The 19,698-nt window shown below is 38.3% G+C and overlaps 1 protein-coding gene across 5 annotated transcripts in view; it reads left to right on the top strand.

The window, feature by feature from the left end:
* Positions 1 to 19,698, top strand: part of GRM5 (glutamate metabotropic receptor 5) — a 543,349-nt gene that overhangs the window by 449,032 nt on the left and 74,619 nt on the right. For all 5 annotated transcript variants that reach the window (XM_060157879.1, XM_060157878.1, XM_060157881.1 and 2 more), the window contains exons 4-6: positions 2,106 to 2,352; positions 9,872 to 10,040; positions 14,745 to 14,871. In XM_060157879.1, coding sequence (XP_060013862.1) covers positions 2,106 to 2,352; positions 9,872 to 10,040; positions 14,745 to 14,871 — 543 coding nt within the window. The remainder of the gene's footprint in view (positions 1 to 2,105; positions 2,353 to 9,871; positions 10,041 to 14,744; positions 14,872 to 19,698) is intronic.

Raw genomic sequence — 19,698 nt, 5'->3', positions numbered from 1 at the left:
TTAAAAATTGGCTGGAGTGGGTGGAGAATAGTTTAAGGCAGAAAGAAAGAGTCCAGTTAAAAGACTATCACTGTAATCGAGACAGATGATATATCTTAAACCTAGTAGAAGTAGATTTGTGTGAAACAGTTTAATTCTGGATATTCTGAAGACAGACCAAATAAGAGTAAACAGGGAATGAAGGAAAGAAAAAAGTTAAAAGTGACTCCCAAGGATTTGACTTAACACCCGGAAGAATGGAGTTTCTAGTGGTATGAGGTGAAATGTGGAAGTATGAATAGAGTCTGTGTAGAAAAGGAAATTGTAAGATTTGGTTGGAAAGTGGCCTAGGGCCAGTGTCTAGTCCTGAGATGGAAACAAAATTTCCCATGTTATACTTATGCTGGTTTCCCCAGGAGCCTCTATGCCTCTACAGTTTGAAACTCATAAAAATCATGTCATCTTTGAAGAGTTCCTATTTCTCTCTCTTTAAAAAACTTCTCCCCAAATGGCATGCTCTTTCCTTAGCTCAGCTGTTACCTTTACCTTATACCCATGCTCTTCCTGTATGTTTCAGTCCTCTCCATTCCTCAATCACCAGGCCTGGCAGTAGATTCCACCTCCTAAACACTTCTGTCCATAATCTTGGCCTCTACCCTCAGCAAAGCCATTTTCACCTATCGCTGGGATCATTGCATTACCACTTGATGGGTCTTCATAATTCTACTCCTATAGCCCTTTAAATCTTTCTCCAGTGTACCCAGATTGATCTTTCTAAAACAGAAATCTGATCATGTTCCTTCCTATTTTAAGCACTACAAAGGATCCCAGTGCTTATGATAAAGTACAGTGATCTTAATCTGGCCCATGCAATCCTGCCTTCCTCTACTACTTCAGTTCTCCCCATTCTCCTGCCTCCTACCCCATCTTGCAAACATTCCAACCTTCTTAAAGTTTCCCAAACATAGTTTGCTCATCTATGAACCTTCAAACATGCTTTCCTCCACTCTTCATCCAGCTGATACTCAACCAAAATGCTCAGCTTCAGTGAGTTTCTTGGTCTAGTGCCCCTCCCTATTCAGTCCTGCCCTAGCACTTAGCCTGCTTAAATGCCCTTCTGCCCTCTAGACTCTAAGTAAACAAGAGCAATAATCATGTCTATCTTATTCTACATTATGTTCCACACTTCCAGCAAGTTCTGAGCAGTCAGAACTAACAGGCACTCATCCCATATTTGTTTAATCAGTAACTCATACCAAATGTTAGTTCTTCAATGAAACATTCCCAAGAGCCCTTCACTGGAAGAGATGGCTTCCTCTCTGGGCCTCCACTGATAGGGATCACTCCCTCTTTGGGCCTCTTTAGATTTTAACTCCACATCTATCACAGATTTATCACCTTCTACCTTTAATGTAGCTACATAATTTCTCTCTATTACTGAACATGTTTCCTCTTAAGTGCAGAATCCATGTCCAGTTCACGTTTGTATTTTCCCTAGATCATCATACACAGAGCTTTATGTATACTCAGACTCCAATAAATTTTATTTAATTAATGAATGAATGAATAGGGCTTAAATATTATATTTCAGAATTTCCAAATAGGCCAGTTTATAGGGCACATATGCTTTGAGGTAGGAAATGATGGGTGATAAATCCCAATAGGTAAGTTGAGGCAAGATGGTAGGGGATCTACTTTGCTCAACTAAGACTTAATAATTTGGAAACTGGAGTTTTTTATTTTTTTTTTTTGGAAACTGGAGATTTTTGGAGGATATCTAAACCAAGGAGGTATATTATCACAGCTGAATACTTGGGAGATTAATCTGTCCTTAAGATAAATCTTGTGGTACAGAAATGGAGTGCTATCCTGCATTTATCCCTAGAGTGTGGTAATAGAGGAAGTGAATCTTGGTACTGGTGAGGATTCAGCTCTGTCTTTTGGGAAAAAAAATTGGGTATAGAAGACAATTAGTAGGCATACTATTTTGGCACCTGTTCTTAGTATTTCCTCTGGTTTTAACTCTGATAAATTGTTCCAGTGCACTCTCAAATTATTCAGAATCCATAGAGATAGCTATAGTAGAAATAAATTTCAAAGTTAATCCCTAATTTGTTTTCCAACAGGTTCTCTGACTCTGAGAACACATCATGTTCAAGACTCCAAAATGGGATTTGTGATCAATGCGATCTATTCCATGGCCTATGGGCTCCACAACATGCAGATGTCCCTCTGTCCAGGATATGCGGGCCTCTGTGATGCCATGAAGCCAATCGATGGACGGAAACTTTTGGACTCCCTGATGAAAACCAATTTTACTGGGGTTTCTGGAGACATGATCCTATTTGATGAGAATGGAGACTCTCCAGGAAGGTATTGTTACAATTCACCCCTAGACAATAGAGCCTGGTCGAGCTATCTCTTGATCCTCAGAAGCCTGTTTCTCTCCTTTGTGGTTATCTAGGCTTCCTGGCCATGTCTGGCTAGTTCTGATATCACAAAGTGAGTAAAGACAGAGAGGGGAAGCCCCATTTCCTGTGGCCAGGAAAAAATATTAATGCGGATGTCTAAAACGTGCTCTTGGAATCATCACCACATTTCAGAGACTCACACTTAGAGGCAGGAGCCTCACATTATCATAGATAATTAAAAGCCGGCTCTATGGTTTCCCTGTACATGTTTGCTATGTTATTCCATGTATTCTGATCTCTTCTTAGGCCACAGAACTATTCTGAAACAGGAACAATTCCATTTCTGGTAATCCAGAAATAGGGCTGAGGTGTTATTATATTGTTTGCTGTACCTACAGTAAGTTACAAGTCATTTTATTTTAGTATCCTCCAGCTGGAACACTTTCTCCCTTCTTGAGGACTAAATTGTCTTTCTCTCTGAAATTTTACCTTTCATTATTTATAGAGAGGAACCTGAGAAATATGAACTTACTCATAATTATAGGTCAGCCTCCAGGGAAGTCATTAAGTACCTAGAACTTACCAGTATTCACATCTATCTCAGACTCTAAATTCTTTTTTTTTTTTTTTGCCTTCTTTGTGTGTTTATCGGCACGTGTTTCCTATCACAGTCCTTTCGAATAATAAGAGCTAATGTTTGTCTGACACTGCTTATGTGATAGACCCTATTCCAGCTAGTCTAAAAGTATTAACTCATATCATCCTCACAACAAATCCTTGAGGCAGGCGCTTCCCTGGTCCCCATTTGATGGCCAAGGAGACAGATGCTTTGGAGAGGAAGGATCTTGACTGAAGAAGTCACTGCATCTTTGGCAACAGCTGTGATGTGTTCAACACCAAAGTCCAGACTCTAAATTCTTAAGTGACTCTTCACATGAGACTTTTAATCCATGAGGGATAATGTCATTGAAATGATATTCTGACTTGTAGCAGGGCTGGGTCTTTAATCCGCCCTGCATTAGGACAATCAGGGTCCTTTGGTCTCCTGCTGTAAAATCCCTGGTATTTTTCCAGCAACAGCTTTTGCTTGACAGGTGAGCTTGGAGAGGGTGTGTTTACACTCTTTTTGCAGCTGATCCTGCCAAGAGAAGGTCCCATGAGTCCCTCCCATGACTCACATACCATGTGCCCACACATTGTACCAGCCACCTTGGTCTAGCTTGTTTCCATATTCCTGATGTGAACTGGAGCTTGTCCCTGATGCAGCTGTTACTGTCTCACGAGCCAAACTTTTTAAGTGACAGCAGTTCCAAGTCATGCAGCCAAGAGGAAAGGTGGATATTTTCTCTATTTTAGAGAGTTGAAGAGTATTGCTCCAAGCAAGCTGTTTGTCAAGATAAGATGTTTCAAATATTGTTTTCTACTTTTTGGCTATTCAGTACATTCATGGGAGTGGGGGCAGGAATGCAAGCATTTTCCCAGGGCCATAGGGCACTTCACATTTGTTGTAAGGCTTCTTAGGGCAGGTCAATGAATGAGCTCAGTCTTTAGGCTCAGGTCAAAGCCTAGACTCTGATATCTTCACATGGATTTATTCTTCCTGTGTGCACCCCTAGATCACTGACATCACCTTGGGATTTGTTCATAGACTCTGTTGACTCTACTCTGTTGTAGACTCGGTTCAAACAGTTTTCATGTCATGTACCCAAGCCAGTTCCACAAACCAGACAGTGAAGAAATGGCTCAGCTCTATTCCTCTATTAAGGGAAACCTTAATAGATCAGAACGTCACTATCTCATTCACAATCCTCCAAATATGCTGGAATGGGGTACATTTAGGACACTGGTTCTCAACCATTGGGGGAACATGAATCTCTTTAAGTTAAATGAAATTTATAGATATTCCCTCAAGGACAATATCCATAAAATTCTGCAAACAATTTCTGGAAACTCATAGTTGTTTAGAGACTTTTCATGCATAACTAAGGTTGGGTATTACATTAACCCACTAATAAATGATCAGAATCTGCCTCTGAGGGCATAAGCCAAACTCAGGAAAAGGTGCTTTGCCACTTTTCTGTTTTTCCAATTAATCCAGTTATAGGTACAAAATAATTATAACTAATATTTGCCATGTGTTTTCTTAGCCAAGTACTTAGCTAAATCCTCTATATTTTAATCCTATGAGGTAAGTAATATTATCATGTTCTTTTCTAGCCGAAGGCTCACAACTGAGGATTACAAAGATTAAATGACATGCCCAAAGACAGTCTAATACATGAAAGAGTCAAGATTCTAACTCAATCTTGTGGGCTTCAGTTCCTGACCCTGTACAACAGCCTGCCAATTCCAGTATCAAAATCAAAACAGCACTATTCTCCTAGAAATGTATTTGTAGGCACTATGTTGTTATTTCTCTGGAGTAGAGGTTGCAGCTCAGCTGGATCAAAGACATTCCAACCTGGGCAATGAACCAGAGGAGACTAGGGTGGTTAGGGGTTCCCCTAAAATGCCAGAGTCACAAGAGGAAGATCCTAAAGAGAGGAAGCTGGGAGAGGTGGCAACTCAGTCTGGCACACATACCTATGGATAGTTAGAGAGTCAAATTTAATCACTGTTTTTAAGCCTCACGTAATCAGACTACTATCAGTACATACATCTTTAACGAAACCCTTGGGTCAAGTGTATTACAGAATTCTGAATTTTTTTTTTTTTTTTTTTTTTTTACTGTAATGAGCTTTTTGTTTTTTAACATCTTTATTGGAGTATAATTGCTTTACAATGGTGTGTTAGTTTCTGCTTTATAACAAAGTGAATCAGCTATATGCATACATATATATCGATATCCCCTCCCTCTTGCGTCTCCCTCCCACCTTCCCTATCCCACCCCCCTAGATAGTCACAAAGCACCAAGCTGATCTCCCTGTGCTATGCGGCTGCTTCCCACTAGCTATCTGTTTTACATTTGGGAGTGTATATATGTCCATGCCACTCTCTCACTTCGTCCCAGCTTACCCTTCCCCCTCCCCGTGTCCTCAAGTCCATTCTCTACGTCTGCATCTTTATTCCTGTCCTGCCCCTAGGTTCTTCAGAACCTTTTTTTTTTTTTTTTTAGATTCCATATATATAGTGTAGCATACGGTATTTGTTTTTCTCTTTCTGACTTACTTCACTGTGTATGACAGACTCTAGGTCCATCCACCTCACTACAAATAGCTCAATTTCATTTCTTTTTATGGCGAGTAATATTCCATTGTATGTATGTGACACATCTTCTTTATCCATTCACCTGTCGATGGACACTTAGGTGGCTTCCGTGTCCTGGCTATTGTAAATAGAGCTGCAATTCTGAATTTTTGATTTTACAGAAGTCATATAATGCCTCCTGCATACCGTGGAGCACACTTTTTAAACAACGCATTAATATTTCTACAGCAAAACATGTGAATATTCATAGGAAGTGTGATAAATAAAGTATAAATAGTCTCATGACAGTGTGGATCAAGTTCTGTCACTAGATGAGTTGAGAATGGGTCATGTTTTGCTGCCAAGTGAGTTATGAAAAAACTTATGGTTTTCAGAGCTCTAAGGAGTTCAGGAATTATAGATAAGAAATATGGACCTTTACTGTTTGCCATCAAGGGGACAGACCACAGGTTGGCAAGCTATGGTCTACAGGCCAAATCGGGTCTGCTATCTGTTTCGGTAAATAAGGTTTTACTGGAACACAGTCTCTCTCATTTATTTAGAGACTATCTGTAGCTATTTCATGCTACACTAACAGTGTTGAGTAGTTTCAACAGAGGCCTAAAATATTTACCGTCTGTCCCTTTATAGCAAAAGTTTTCTGACCCCCAATAGATATACAGAGAGTCCACTGACGACTAAGGTTTAACAAGCCTAGCTGTTGCCTAGGACTGACCATAAATGGGCAGAGGAAACATGGAGAGTCAACGTCAGCCTAAGTACAACTGACTATTTAAGGCAAAAATGTTAACATTATATTGTGGGGTTTATAAGTATGGGGATGTAAAACATTTGACAATGTGGCATAAAGGAATGGGGTATAAAAGTGTACAGGGGCAAGTTTCTTATATTTTACATTAAGTGACACAACATTACTTTAAGTAGAATAAGTTAAATTAAGAATGCCTATTAAATCCCTTGGGCAGTTAAAATTTTAATACAAGAGAAATAACTAAAAAACCAAGAGAAAAACGCTTTAGAAAAATTGGTTAATACAAAATAAGGCAGGAAAAGAAGAAAAGATGGACAAAAACAGATATGACAAGTAGAAAATAAGGCTGGAACACTAGAAATTTGCAGATACTGACCTGGTTTGCACACAGATTCTTAATATGTGGCTCTGTCCACAGAAGGACTTAAAAAAGCACCTTAGCCTCAGAACTGTAGACTGAGAGGACCTTAAGGGTCATATAAATCTAGTATTCTCCATAGTCCCTTCCCCCGAATGATGTTTCAGTTTCCCTGACAACAACCTTGCCTCAGCCCCTTGGGTAAAGAGAACCTCACTATCTTCTGAAGAAGCCTGCTCTAATTTTCAGAGTTATAACCACTTAGAAAGTTCTTTATTTCTGTTCAACTGAACGCTGCCTTCCTCTAGTTTCTATTTTGTGCTTTTTTTTTTTTAAACATCTTTACTGGAGTATAATTGCTTTACAATGGTGTGTTAGTTTCTGCTTTATAACAAAGTGAATCAGCTATACATATACATATATCCCCATTTCTCCTCCCTCTTGCGTCTCCCTCCCACCCTCTCTATCCCACCCCTCTAGGTGGTCACCTAAATAGACATTTCTCCAAAGAAGATATACAGATAGCCAACAAACACATGAAAGAATGCTCAACATCACTAATCATTATTTTGTGCTTTTAACTGAACTTTTTTCTTTTTGGTTGCAATACATTTTATCTGTTTCTTTGTTTGGTTTTTTTTTTGAACACTTTAGGAAATTCATTCGGACAAATTTTTAGTGTATTTCAACTCTAAACTGTGGCCAGTTAAGGAAGAGACAGACGTGGGGAACCAGAGAGAAAGGGGAAAGAAGGAAGAAGTATTAAAGAAGACAGATTACACAAACCCACACTCAGTGATGAGACAGAAGGTTCAGGAGCAGAGATGGAGAAACCAGGGGGCCCAGTGAGAGAGGGCGAGACAACAAGAGTGAGAATGAGAGAGAATTAAACAATGGGTTACAATGGCAGAAAGCCATTATGTACTTTAATTCTTATCTAAAATTTAAGTAAGAGTATTTTTCAAACACTCACTCTCACTTTTGATGAAGAATAAAATCTATATCCTATCACTGAAAACCAAAAGAATTCATATTAATTGACAAGAGAAGGGAGGAGGGGTCTTCTTTTACAGAGAATTATTCTTAGCTTTTTCTTTTTTTCATGTACTGCTACCAAAGATTTTTACAATCATGTTGTATTTTCACAGCTACAACCACTAGTGATAATATCTCTGTGGTTGTCTGGTAAGTAAGAAGTAATTACCACAAATCTAAGGGCTAATTCCAAAGGGGGGATTCAGTATCTGTAATAAATTTAAAGTAGGTTGATTGGTTTGAACCAAAATTAAGGTTTAACTTTTCTCAAAATCACTTCCCTGTCAAATATGACATTTTCCATTCTATAGAGTTATCATGTTTATTTTTCAAAAATTGGATCCCTTGACTTTTTACCATTTCTCCAATATAAAACAGATTTCTACAACAGTTAAGCAATGGAAGTTGATCTTTTAGCTCTATTGAGTTTATTTGGAGTAGTCTAACGGAAAAGAACCAACAGCAGACTTGAAGTATTAAGAGTGAGTATAGACTTGCATTCTCTCCAATCTGGTATCACTCATTACCTCACCAAGTTTCAGGTCCATTATCTGTACAATTGACAGTTTGGACTAGACCTCGTCAAAGTTAAGTTAACAACTGATAGAAATGGGTTGATGGCTCATTTGGGGGTGAGCAATGAAACTCTCTTCGTATCTCTTCAAATCAGTAGCAGCAAAGAAAAAAAAATCTTCCTGACACTAACATTTCTTTCTTTCTCCCAGCCTAGAACGTTCAAAGGTCATTTGCTCACAGGCAGTCAGTCACCTTTTGAAGCCTTAGAGGCCCATGTAGCCAATTCGAAGCAGCCAATGCCATAATGTATGAGTTCTTTTTACCTCAGTGCTCTGTGTTCGAATATCTCAACTCACTGCATGCTTAGTAGCCACTGCATAACTGTGACAGAGTGGAAATGTGTAAGACTCAGCTCTGTATCCTACAGATTGGTACTTTTAGAGGTGGAAATTAGACAGTTGCTCAAAATTGTTACTGACTGCAAATAAAACACTGTAGGATAACACTGAACAGCTAATCAAACTTAAGAATAAGTTAACATTCTGAAAAAAACACTACAGTAAAAAATGTGATTGGGAGTGAAAACAGAATAGTATCATTTTCAACATAGGTCCAAACAGATTGATGTCAGCTTTGTTCTTAGCATTTCTGTACTGAGCATTGGTAATCTGGTCACTTGAACCCAAAAGCTAGAAAGTTTTCCATACGTATCAATTTTCAGATAGCTCAATATGCTAAGCATGGAGGTTGAAGGAAGCATTTAGAAGAACCTGTCTACCAATCCTAAAAGTCCTGGAAAATAAAAGCTCAGGGTACTATGTGAAGACACTGTACACCTAAGACATACCTACAGATGTGTCTACAGGAACTGACAGTGGTGGTATTGCTCATCCAGTGTCCTCAGATTGGAAAATTATTTCAGAAAGCTTCTCTGGAAATGTGTGTGTGTGTGTGTGTGTGTGTGTAAAATCTTATAAATAATCACATTAACTTTCCCTCTTTACATCTCTATCCCCATATAAAGTCTGAGAATTCACGAGGTTCTAGTATCTTCCAGCATTTTTACATTGCACGAGGTGCTTTAGAAGCTATCGATTTTCCGAATTATTTTAAACATCATTCCTGAAAGTATCTTTATACAATGAGTTTAGCCATTGATAAAGGGTAAAATGAGAAAGGTAAAATCAGGTCGTATCCAAATTACCTCCTCATTCCCTAAAGCTGAAGACAAGATTAAAGATTTACCAAAATTCTCCCTTGGTTATTAGCAAAGGAGTGGAGATGAAAACCTTGTTATCTTTTTAAGAAGCCTAAAAGTAGTACTTGTTTAAACTTCTTGAAGTTATTCCTTTCATCATGCTGAGGTCAAGTCACCTTCTCACATGGGATTATTTTCTATTTCAGGTATAAGCTTGAAAGTTTTTTTTAAAAAAAGGTCTCTGAAGAGAAAGTGAAACAGACAGGCTTTTTGTTATTCTAAAGTGTACTGTCATGGAAAATTCCAGTGTCACCATTTAGACAATAGGTACATTTTGGAGGACAGAAATCTATTGCTTCTTCATAGCTGAATATTTACATTTTTAGCTGAATAATTATTATATTCTTGTTCCTAAGGTATGAAATAATGAATTTCAAGGAAATGGGAAAAGATTATTTTGATTATATCAATGTTGGAAGCTGGGACAACGGAGAATTAAAAATGGATGATGATGAAGTATGGTCCAAGAAAAGCCACATCATCAGATCCGTGTGCAGTGAACCGTGTGAGAAAGGCCAGATAAAGGTAAAATGGAGTCTGTTTCTTTAATTTTTGTTGTAAATTCAAAAGTATTCATTAGCATTGACTTTAACAAGTTTAGATATTTGTTTTGCCTTTTCCACTGTAAGCTTCTAATTTTTAGAAGAAATTTTTTTTTAATTCTTTTCCCATCAATTCCTTATGATATCTAGTAAACCCCACAATAATCTTAGTAGTTGGACTGGCTGAACCAATTGAAGAGTCATGCCCACACCCTTTCTACTCATGTAAGCCTTTAAAGACATGCTTCCTGGGAATAAATAGTTCACAGCTGGAAACTACATCAATTTCTAATTAACTTAAATATTTACCCAACTCCTACTAATGTAATAGTTTACATTACAAAACTATTTGTTTACATTACAAAACTATTTGTTACTTAGTTTACAAAAATAAGTCAGACACATTTACTCTTAGAAGATTTATAGCGTAGATGAGCAAAAATATCATGGGCACAGATAAGTAATGTCATGTAAAATGTGATGACTTCATTAAGAAAGAAAAAAAAGGGAGCTAAATAATTTCATACAAAAGAAAGGGACAGGGACTTCGCAGGTGGTGCAGTGGTTAATAAGATGCCACACTCTCAATACAGGGGCCCTGAGTTTGATCCCTAGTCAGGGAACTAGATCTCACATGCATGCCGCAACTAAGTGTTTGCATGCCACATCTAAGGAACCTGCATGCCACAACTAAGGAGCCCAGGAGTCACAACTAAGGAGCCTGCCTGCCACAACTAAGACCCAGCACAACCAAATAAATAAACATATATTTTTAAAAATGAGTTACTATATGTCAAATAGTACAGTGCTGTGTACATGGTGCAGTAAAGGTGCGATAAAATTTTTTTTTAAAAAGGGACAGATTTCTTCTGAATAAAACGTCAGACACTGAACCATGAAAAATGGATATGACTTCAGAGAGAGATGTAGGGAAATGATCGTTTATGTAGAGGGAATAATAACAGGAAAGGTACAGAAGTAGTCAGACTGTTCTGGAATAACAGTGAATAATCTAGGGCGCGTTGCTCTAAATGGTTATCGTAAAAGAGACAGTTGCAATGATAGATTGAAGCCACATTTGCAGAGAGTTTTGGATGCCATACTAAACAGGCTGAACTTAATTTTTTATTAACCAGGAGTCTGAGAATAATTTTGACCAAGATGCTGACATATAATAGGTGAAGATGCATGGGTGGAGTTATGAGACATAAATAAAGAAAGAAGAGACAAGTTAGAAGGACACTGTGATAGTGGTGACAAGGTCCCTGAATTATGGAAGAAACAGTGAGAATAGAAAGGGGGTAGGGGAGGTATTTGAAAGAAACATTATAGAGGTAGCCTCAATCAGCTCTGGCTATCAACCACAAAGCCTAAAATATTTACTGCCTGGTCCTCTGCAGAAAAAGGTTGCCGACTCTTAATATTCAGTGATGGTCTGCATCTTGGCCAATCATCTTGCAGTTAAACACTTCATGTAAAATTCTTTTTAGACTCACTTAGAATATCAATTGTTCATAATTTCCAGTTCTTCCCAGAGAAAGATTAGTCTGTATAAATTACTACATGGAAGTTGTCTCTGTTTTGACCCTTCTCAGCAATATAGTTTGAACCTGTAACTTCAAAATATTGAATATTGGGCTTCCCTGGTGGCGCAGTGGTTGAGAGCCCGCCTGCCGATGCAGGGGACACGGGTTCGTGCCCCGGTCCGGGAAGATCCCACATGCCGTGGAGCGGCTAGGCCCATGAGCCATGGCCGCTGAGCCTGCGCGTCCAGAGCCTGTGCTCCACGATGGGAGAGGCCACAATAGTGAGAGGCCCGCGTACCGCAAAAAAAAAAAAAAAAAAAAAAAAAAAAATATATATATATATATATATAGAATGTCTGTTTCAAGAGATTTCTTTATATATACTTTTCTACTCCCTTCTCCTGGGAATAACTTACCCAGTGGAAGACTCTGACTCCCTATTATCATATTTTCAATACTAGTTAGTTTGTTATAATAGTTATAGAGTCTTTTTTTAATCCCAAATTCTATTCTCCTAACCAGATCTCATTTTCACTCCATTAAATATACAACTGACTACATTTTCTTGATATGGTTTAATAAGGTCACTGAACAACTTCACTAATGATGTCAACACATCACAGAATTGTTCAGATTTGTTAACACAATGCCCACGAAAGGACACTTAGTCTAGCAAAGGTTCAAATATATAACATACTGTTATTCCTAAAGAAAGCATCACTACTTCCAGGGTGCTTTTTTACACTTTTCTTTAAATTTTTATTTATTTATTTTTGGCTGCTTTGGGTCTTCATTGCTGCGCGCAGGCTTTCTCTGGCTGCAGCAAACATGGGCTGCTCTTTGTTGCAGTGCGCAGGCTTCACATTGCGGTGGCTTCTCTTGTTGCAGAGCACAGGCTCTAGGCGTGTGGGCTTCAGTAATTGTGGCTCGTGGGCTCTAGAGCACAGGCTCAGTAGTTGTGGCGCATGGGCTTACCTGCTCCATGGCATGTGGGATCTTCCCAGACCAGGGCTCAAACCCGTGTCCCCTGCACTGGCAGGCGGATTCTTAACCAGTGCGCCACCAGTGGAAAAAAATGGAAATTAGTCTGAAAGAGAACTGTCACCACCTCCTGTATTCAAAATGAGTGTGAAACAGAACATAAATAACAAACGAAAAAAAGGAAAACAAATCAGTTCTAAAGGATCAGAAGAAGACAGTAAGTTGTCACTATTGATTCAAAAAAAGATTGTAATATTGGAATTAATCTTGGAAAAGGGCATGAGCTTACTCTGGTAAAAAAACTGAAATTTACAAAGCAATGCAAATTGAGTCACAGAAAGTTAGCACATTTCTAAGAGGAAAAACGCAACTGCTTTTGTTTGCCAGGCTACTAAGAAAGAATCCTTCAGCATTTGAAATGTGCCTCCTTGCATTACAAAATCTAGTAACTGTCCAGTGATAGTTTTACCAAGTGTGGCTGAAGTAACCCTGAAAATGAAATTCATGTCTCTATATGGATACTTATAGGTATATTACTAATAAAACAGTTAATATTTTTAAAGTGTTCTACAGTTTCCAAATCATTGTGATATTCTATTTAATCCTCAGGAAACTCTATAAAGGCAGGTATTATTTTAAAAGCATTAGTCTCGGTTGGATGAAACAGGATCAGCTGGGAGACTGCTCAAGGCTGCACATTATTTAGTGGCTATGAGTAAGACTAGAACCTTGGTGCCCCCTGACTCTCAAGCCAGTATTCTTTCCTCTGCATATTTCAAAATATCACGAACTCTATCTTTATACAGACCAATAAGGCTCAATATTTATAAGCATGACCACAAAGTCCAACAGGCATTATTTGATCCCTCATTCACCCACGTGTTGTGTGAAATCACCACGCCTTAGTTTTCGTCCCTAAAAAAATGAATAAAATAAAACCAACCACCTTATACAGAGCTGTTCCAATGTTTCAATGAGATGACACGACATGGCATGCACTAAATCACCAGCGAACAGTCAACATTCTTATGAAGAATGCTTTCAATAGATTAAGCAGGTCTAATTTGCAATTTTACCTAATTGATCCGGTTATTTTAGGGAAAGGATGTTTCAGGCCCTTTTGTCATCATTTCCTACTTGTATTGTTGCGATGTCAAGAGTCAGCACAAGGGACAGTACAAAACAGAAGAAAGGCGTGCCAGCCTACAACTGTATTTGGCTATAGATATCTAGACATTATTATCAAAGGTCATTAATAGAGTCAGCATCTAAGACAAGGATATGACGTGTAACCACTCCTGCGTCTGGTTATTAATCAGAGTTTTAATTATTTATAGGAATGTTTAATGAATGCTGTCTCTATTCCACAGAGGCTATTCATGCACCAGTGGTGGAAAAACAATAAAAGACATCCATTTCTAAAGAATAATATCTAGGACTCTTTCAACTGTTCAATTATTTCAATTATTTTCCATTGCCTTAAAAAAATTAAACACATGAAGAGGTATATAATAGTCTCAGTGACCTTAACCATCTTTATCCCAAGCAAATCAAAACTACTAGAATAGGAAGGAATGGGCTGAATTATTGAACCAGATTTTTAGTAGAAACAGTCTAAGAGGTGATCTCCAGAAAACACTTCATCGTCTGCCTCTTAATTCAAAATAAATTCCTAATTACTTTTTATCAATATGGATATATTTTTGAACTTTAGCAGGTATACAATGTGGGTTTTTTGTCTAACAATTATTCAACTAGTGGAGGGAAGCCAAGGTAAATCCAGAGAGCAAAAGTTCTTAATTTGAAGCAAAGAAAGGGCACAAACTCTGGGAAAAATTCAGTTACATACACACATACAGAAATGTGTATATATTTACATGTGAGCACAAACACAGACGCTTAATACAGGTATCTAAAGCCAATTACCAAAGATTTGCACTTAATTTCATTCTTGAGCCTGTCACCAACAAATTTAATGATGTGGGACTGGTTGCTTAAACTCACCCTGTTTCTTTAATTACAAAACGAGAATATTAATACTTACACTGCCCATCCGAAAACATTTGAAATAACTTACGTGAAAGCCCCCTTCTGCTTTGTAAAGCAGTACATTTGAATAAAGGATTGCTGGATTTTTATCTATGTGAAAAACTAATCAAAATTTTAAATATCTGCCTTAGGTGATCCGGAAGGGAGAAGTCAGCTGCTGTTGGACCTGCACACCTTGTAAAGAGAACGAGTATGTCTTTGATGAGTACACCTGCAAGGCATGCCAGCTGGGGTCCTGGCCCACGGATGACCTTACAGGTACATGTAGCACAATGTCAGCACAGGTACATCCCCCAAAATCAACTCAAAAAGGACACAGACGTGGGAGGAGGGGGGTGACATCTCCAAGCGTTTCTCATCTTGGTGGAATTGTTTATGCAACAAAGAATTCCCTTAGAAACAGATGCCTTCCCAACACCTGGGCTCATCATGAAAATCTTTAGATCACTCGGAGAAATTGGCCTATATTCCTGCCCTCGCCCCCAAACTGGATCAGAATCCTTAGGTTTTCTACTGGGCATTTTTAGTCCATCTTCAGGATATTCCCAGAAGTTCCTAAGCAGGGCCCCAGTTAACTGCGATTTGAGGTGTAGAGAGCCGGAAGAGACTAAAATATGCTATGACATATCCAAGAACAAAAAGGTAGCACAGAATTAGGTAGAATTTGGTCTAAAACTCTTTGGTTCTCTTATTGCTTTTCCTTAATCTAAACCAGAAACTTCCAACTAATGAGTTTTCAAATAATGTCAACACAGGGTAAGGCTCATCTCTGCTTGGTTTGGGGGGAGTTTGGGGAGGCGGGTTACTTTTTGTTTTTGTTTGTGTGATGTTTTGGTTTAGGAGTTTTTTCCTCCAAAAATGTGAAGGAATTATTGTCATTGTGTTCTCAATATGGTATTTCATAGCTATTTCTAATCTTTACATTATGGAAACAGGATACCTTCCATCTTTCCTTCCAATTCCTTCAATAAACATTTAGCAAATGCATATTAGATGCCTATTTGCCTACCGCCGATATAAAGATGTAAAAATGAAGATACGCCCTCTATCGTCAAGAAGTTAATGAGGGAGGTAAACAGTAAAAATGTGATTACAATAAATGACACAGGTTTGTGGACATGGAGTATGAGGAGGGGACCTGTGAAACTAAGTTTTCCAGGGAAATGAGAGAAAAAGACATTCCAGGCAGAGGGCCCACCACGTGGTATGTCAGGTCACCTAGTGGTTTTACAGTTGAGGTGGATTAAGCACAAACTCCTAGAGGTTAGAGAATTATAACATCATCAGAGTTAGAATCGACCCCTCATAGGACAGGAGATTATCCATGGTAGTTGTATTAGCTTATTCCAAAAACCTGGTTCTAAAAATCCTGTGATTCTGGGCCTTTTGAGGCCAGTTCACATTAAGACTTGTTTTCAGTGATTGGTATTTATGCAGAAGATATTCCTTTTCTTAAAAAAAAATTTAAAAATTCTGATTTAATAAAACACCCAAGTACCTTGTGATAGCATTTGTGTCCTGTTTTCACCGTCAGATGATAAGCTTTCTGATACTCATACATCCTACTATCCCCAGAGCCAAGTCAGTGCTGAACACAAAGTCTTTAATAAATTTAGTTTACAGATAAACTAAAGCACACGCACGCACACACGCACGCACGCACACACATACAGTAAAAATGTAAGAAAGAAAAAAATATGATTGGTTCTCTTGTGAGGGAAATGAAGAGCAGTTTTGGCGATCTTTTCCTTTATACTATTTGTTTACTTTTTTCCAATTTCTGATTTCAATATGGATTATCATTAAACTGAAAAACTATTTCACAGATTCAACTATCCACGTGGCTAAGCACCTTGAACGTGAACATGCAGATGTAATTTTTTGTCCTATGTTTTGTAAAACTATCACAATGAACATGGTCTGCTTTTTCATTCATTCAACAGAAAAGTATTGTATTATTACTATTTGCACTATAATAATAGGTGCTGGAGAAATTGGGGTTAAAAATAGACATGGTTCTTATATCACTTACCATCTTGTTGGGAGAGAGACATTTCTTTCTCTCTCTCTCTCTCTCTCTCACACACACACACACACACACACACACACACACACACACTCAGACACATACAGACAGGCATGGACAAATTGTGTTAAGTAGTATGAAGTAAAAGAACAAGAGTTAAAAAAAAAAAGAAAATATTAGGGGAGACATAATTTAAATTTGTGGTCATAAAAGATCTCTGAAGAAGTGAAGATTAGCTGAGACCTAAATGATAAATACAGAAATAGCTATCAAAACATGATGAGAAGGGCATTTCTTACTGAGGCAAAAGCACATGTGAAAGTCTGTTTATGGATAAGCCAATGGAAAAACAATGTCAGAAGAGATCAGAAAGGTAGCAGGGGCTAGATCATATACTGTATAGCCTTGTAGAACAGGTTCAGGATTTGAGTGTTTAATACCAAGTACAATGAGAAACGTTTGCAGGGACTGTAGTAGAAGAAGAATACATGATTGGATGTATAATTTTAAAACATTACTCTGGTTGCTGTGAGGGAGAATAATTTGGATAGGGATGGAAAGTGGAACCAGGGAGATAGGCAGGATGGTTGCTGCAGGTTGCCATTGCAGGCACCAAGAGCTCTTGGTATCTTGGGCTAAACAGTGCATTGGAAGATTTCAGATATACTTTGGAGTAGAACCAACAGGATATACAGATGAATTGGTTGCAACAGATATTAAGTAAGGCTACCAAATTTTCTGCCTTGAGGAAAATTTGCACTCTTTGATAAGGATCAATAGTTTGGTTTTAGACAAGAGCAGCTTGAGATGTCTGAGATTTTCAAGTATGAATTAATTAATTTAACAAATTAAGGCCTTAGTTTGTGCCAGAAATGTAATAGAAACTGGAAATGTAAAATTGAGTTTCCAAGAAACTTATAATCTAGTGGGAGAAAAGCATATAAATAAGTAACCATGCAGTAGACCAAGTGCTGTAAGTGAGAAATGAGCAAAGTATTACGGAAAAATGGAGAAGGGCACACCTAACCCTGGAGAAATTAGATAAGGTTTAGTCTTGAGGCATAATCTTTAAGCTCATTTTAAAAAAAGGTAAGAAGATCCTACTGGGAAAAGTGTGCAGCGCTGAGGCTACGAATGGCACCATCATCCTCCTAATTTCTCCAAACAGAAAGAAGTGAGTCATCCGAACTCTTCTCTCTTCTTGGCAACCCGTATCCAGTCACTTAGCAAGTCTGCCTATTTGCATTGCTAAATATTCTTCTCCCTCCTTCCTCTCCATCTATTGGTACAACTCTTCCCTTGACTAAGTTATCATCTCACATTTGACTATTGCAGTAATTTCCTAGTTTATTTCCCTACTCCCAAATTTATGCCACATGCCTCCAAGTTTGTTTTTCATCTTGCTACAAAAGACAGATGTGTCCCTTTCATTTCACTGCTCAACACTGACCAGTGTTTTCATATCTCTATGGGATATGTCCAAGTTTTTCAACATGGCATACAAAATTCCCTCTCTCCCTCACCCTCCTATGATCTTTCTAATTTCAATCACCATCACTTTATAAAGCTCATCTGACACTCGAGTATCAAGGGCTGCATATAATTCTCATCCACACACAATGCTATTCGACTCCTCTATGTCCGTACAGGTGTTACCTCCCTTGCCTGGAATGCACTTACTGCACTTTGTTCACCTTCACCTTACTCCACTCCTGCTCACCTTCCTTCCTCAGCCCAGATGTCACCTTCTCTATGATACCTTCTTTGTGGTACTTAGACTAGTAAGTCCTCTATTCTGTATTTCTTAAGCAAATTCTGCTTCCCTCGTTACATCATTTTCAAACTGGATTTTAATGGCGTATATCCTTGTCTGCATTCCCTACTGAATCCTTAGTTTCTCAAGGACATAACCATATCTCAATCACCTTTGCCTTCCTAGCATCTAACACAATGCCTGACACAGAGTAGGCACTCAGCAAATGAGTGGCGATCTGCAGTAAATGATGGGGAGTGTTACAAATGAAGATGGAAGTAAGTATTAGGGCCATGCTCTGAAGACAGCCTTGAACTAAGGAGTCTGGACTTTATCCCATAGACAAGTGTGAGGCCAGTGAAGATTTTCAAACAGAAGAATGAAATGATTTTCCTCTGGCTACATGCATACATGTGAGTGTGTGTGTATATGTGGGAGGGGAAAGAAAGTGGGAGGGGAGAAGGGAGAATAAGTACCAAACCTGAAAAGGTCTCCACATTGATAGTATGTGAGATTTAACCTTTCATTAAGATCTCCAGCACTTTTCCAAAGAGCTTAGAGCTGTTTGCTGCCCATCTCATTGACTCTGATTCAAAGTAACTTGGCACTTGGCACTGCTAGCTAAGCCAGAAGACTGCTCTGATGGCTTCAGCTATTCCAAAGCCTGCCACAGAGATGCTTGGGGCTGGCTTCAGAGGATACTGTCAGTCTTTCTTCTACCCAACTGGCTTACAGTTACCCCACTTCAGCCTATAACGTGACAGCTCAGGTCACTTTGGGTCAGTGCCCCCATTGTGATGATGGCAACTAACACATACATGTTTCCTGTGTGCCAGGAACTCGTTGAAGCATCTTACAAATGTTAATTCATTTAATCCCAGCACAGCTCTATAAGATTGTTAGCACAGTTAGAAATCTTAGAATTGAATAACTGTTTAGAAAAACAACTAGGAGTGGCAATCAACTGACATTAATATCTATATTATATTTAGCCATTTACTCTTATATATTCATAGAAAGATGTCTGAAATGAACATTACCTTAAGAAAAAATGTTTATGAGTGGTGAGATTGCGAGTTACTTTTTTGCACACACACATACACACACACATATGTGCGTATAATATTGAGTTATATTAAGAGTATGTATTTTCATCAATATATCCATTAAAATAAATTTTAAGCTAGCCATATTTTTAATAGCCATCATAAATTGGCAGGAACCAGGAATTAAGAAGAGAAAGAAAGAAAACCAGGCATGAAAACCAGGAAGAAAATAAAGAAAGATTTTAAATGGAGGATGAGGG

This window comes from Lagenorhynchus albirostris, chromosome 9 (genome assembly GCF_949774975.1).
Source record: "Lagenorhynchus albirostris chromosome 9, mLagAlb1.1, whole genome shotgun sequence".
Lineage (NCBI taxonomy): Eukaryota > Metazoa > Chordata > Mammalia > Artiodactyla > Delphinidae > Lagenorhynchus > Lagenorhynchus albirostris.
The sequence above is the reverse complement of the archived record's forward strand: the minus strand, read 5'-3'. Positions and strand labels throughout refer to the sequence as shown.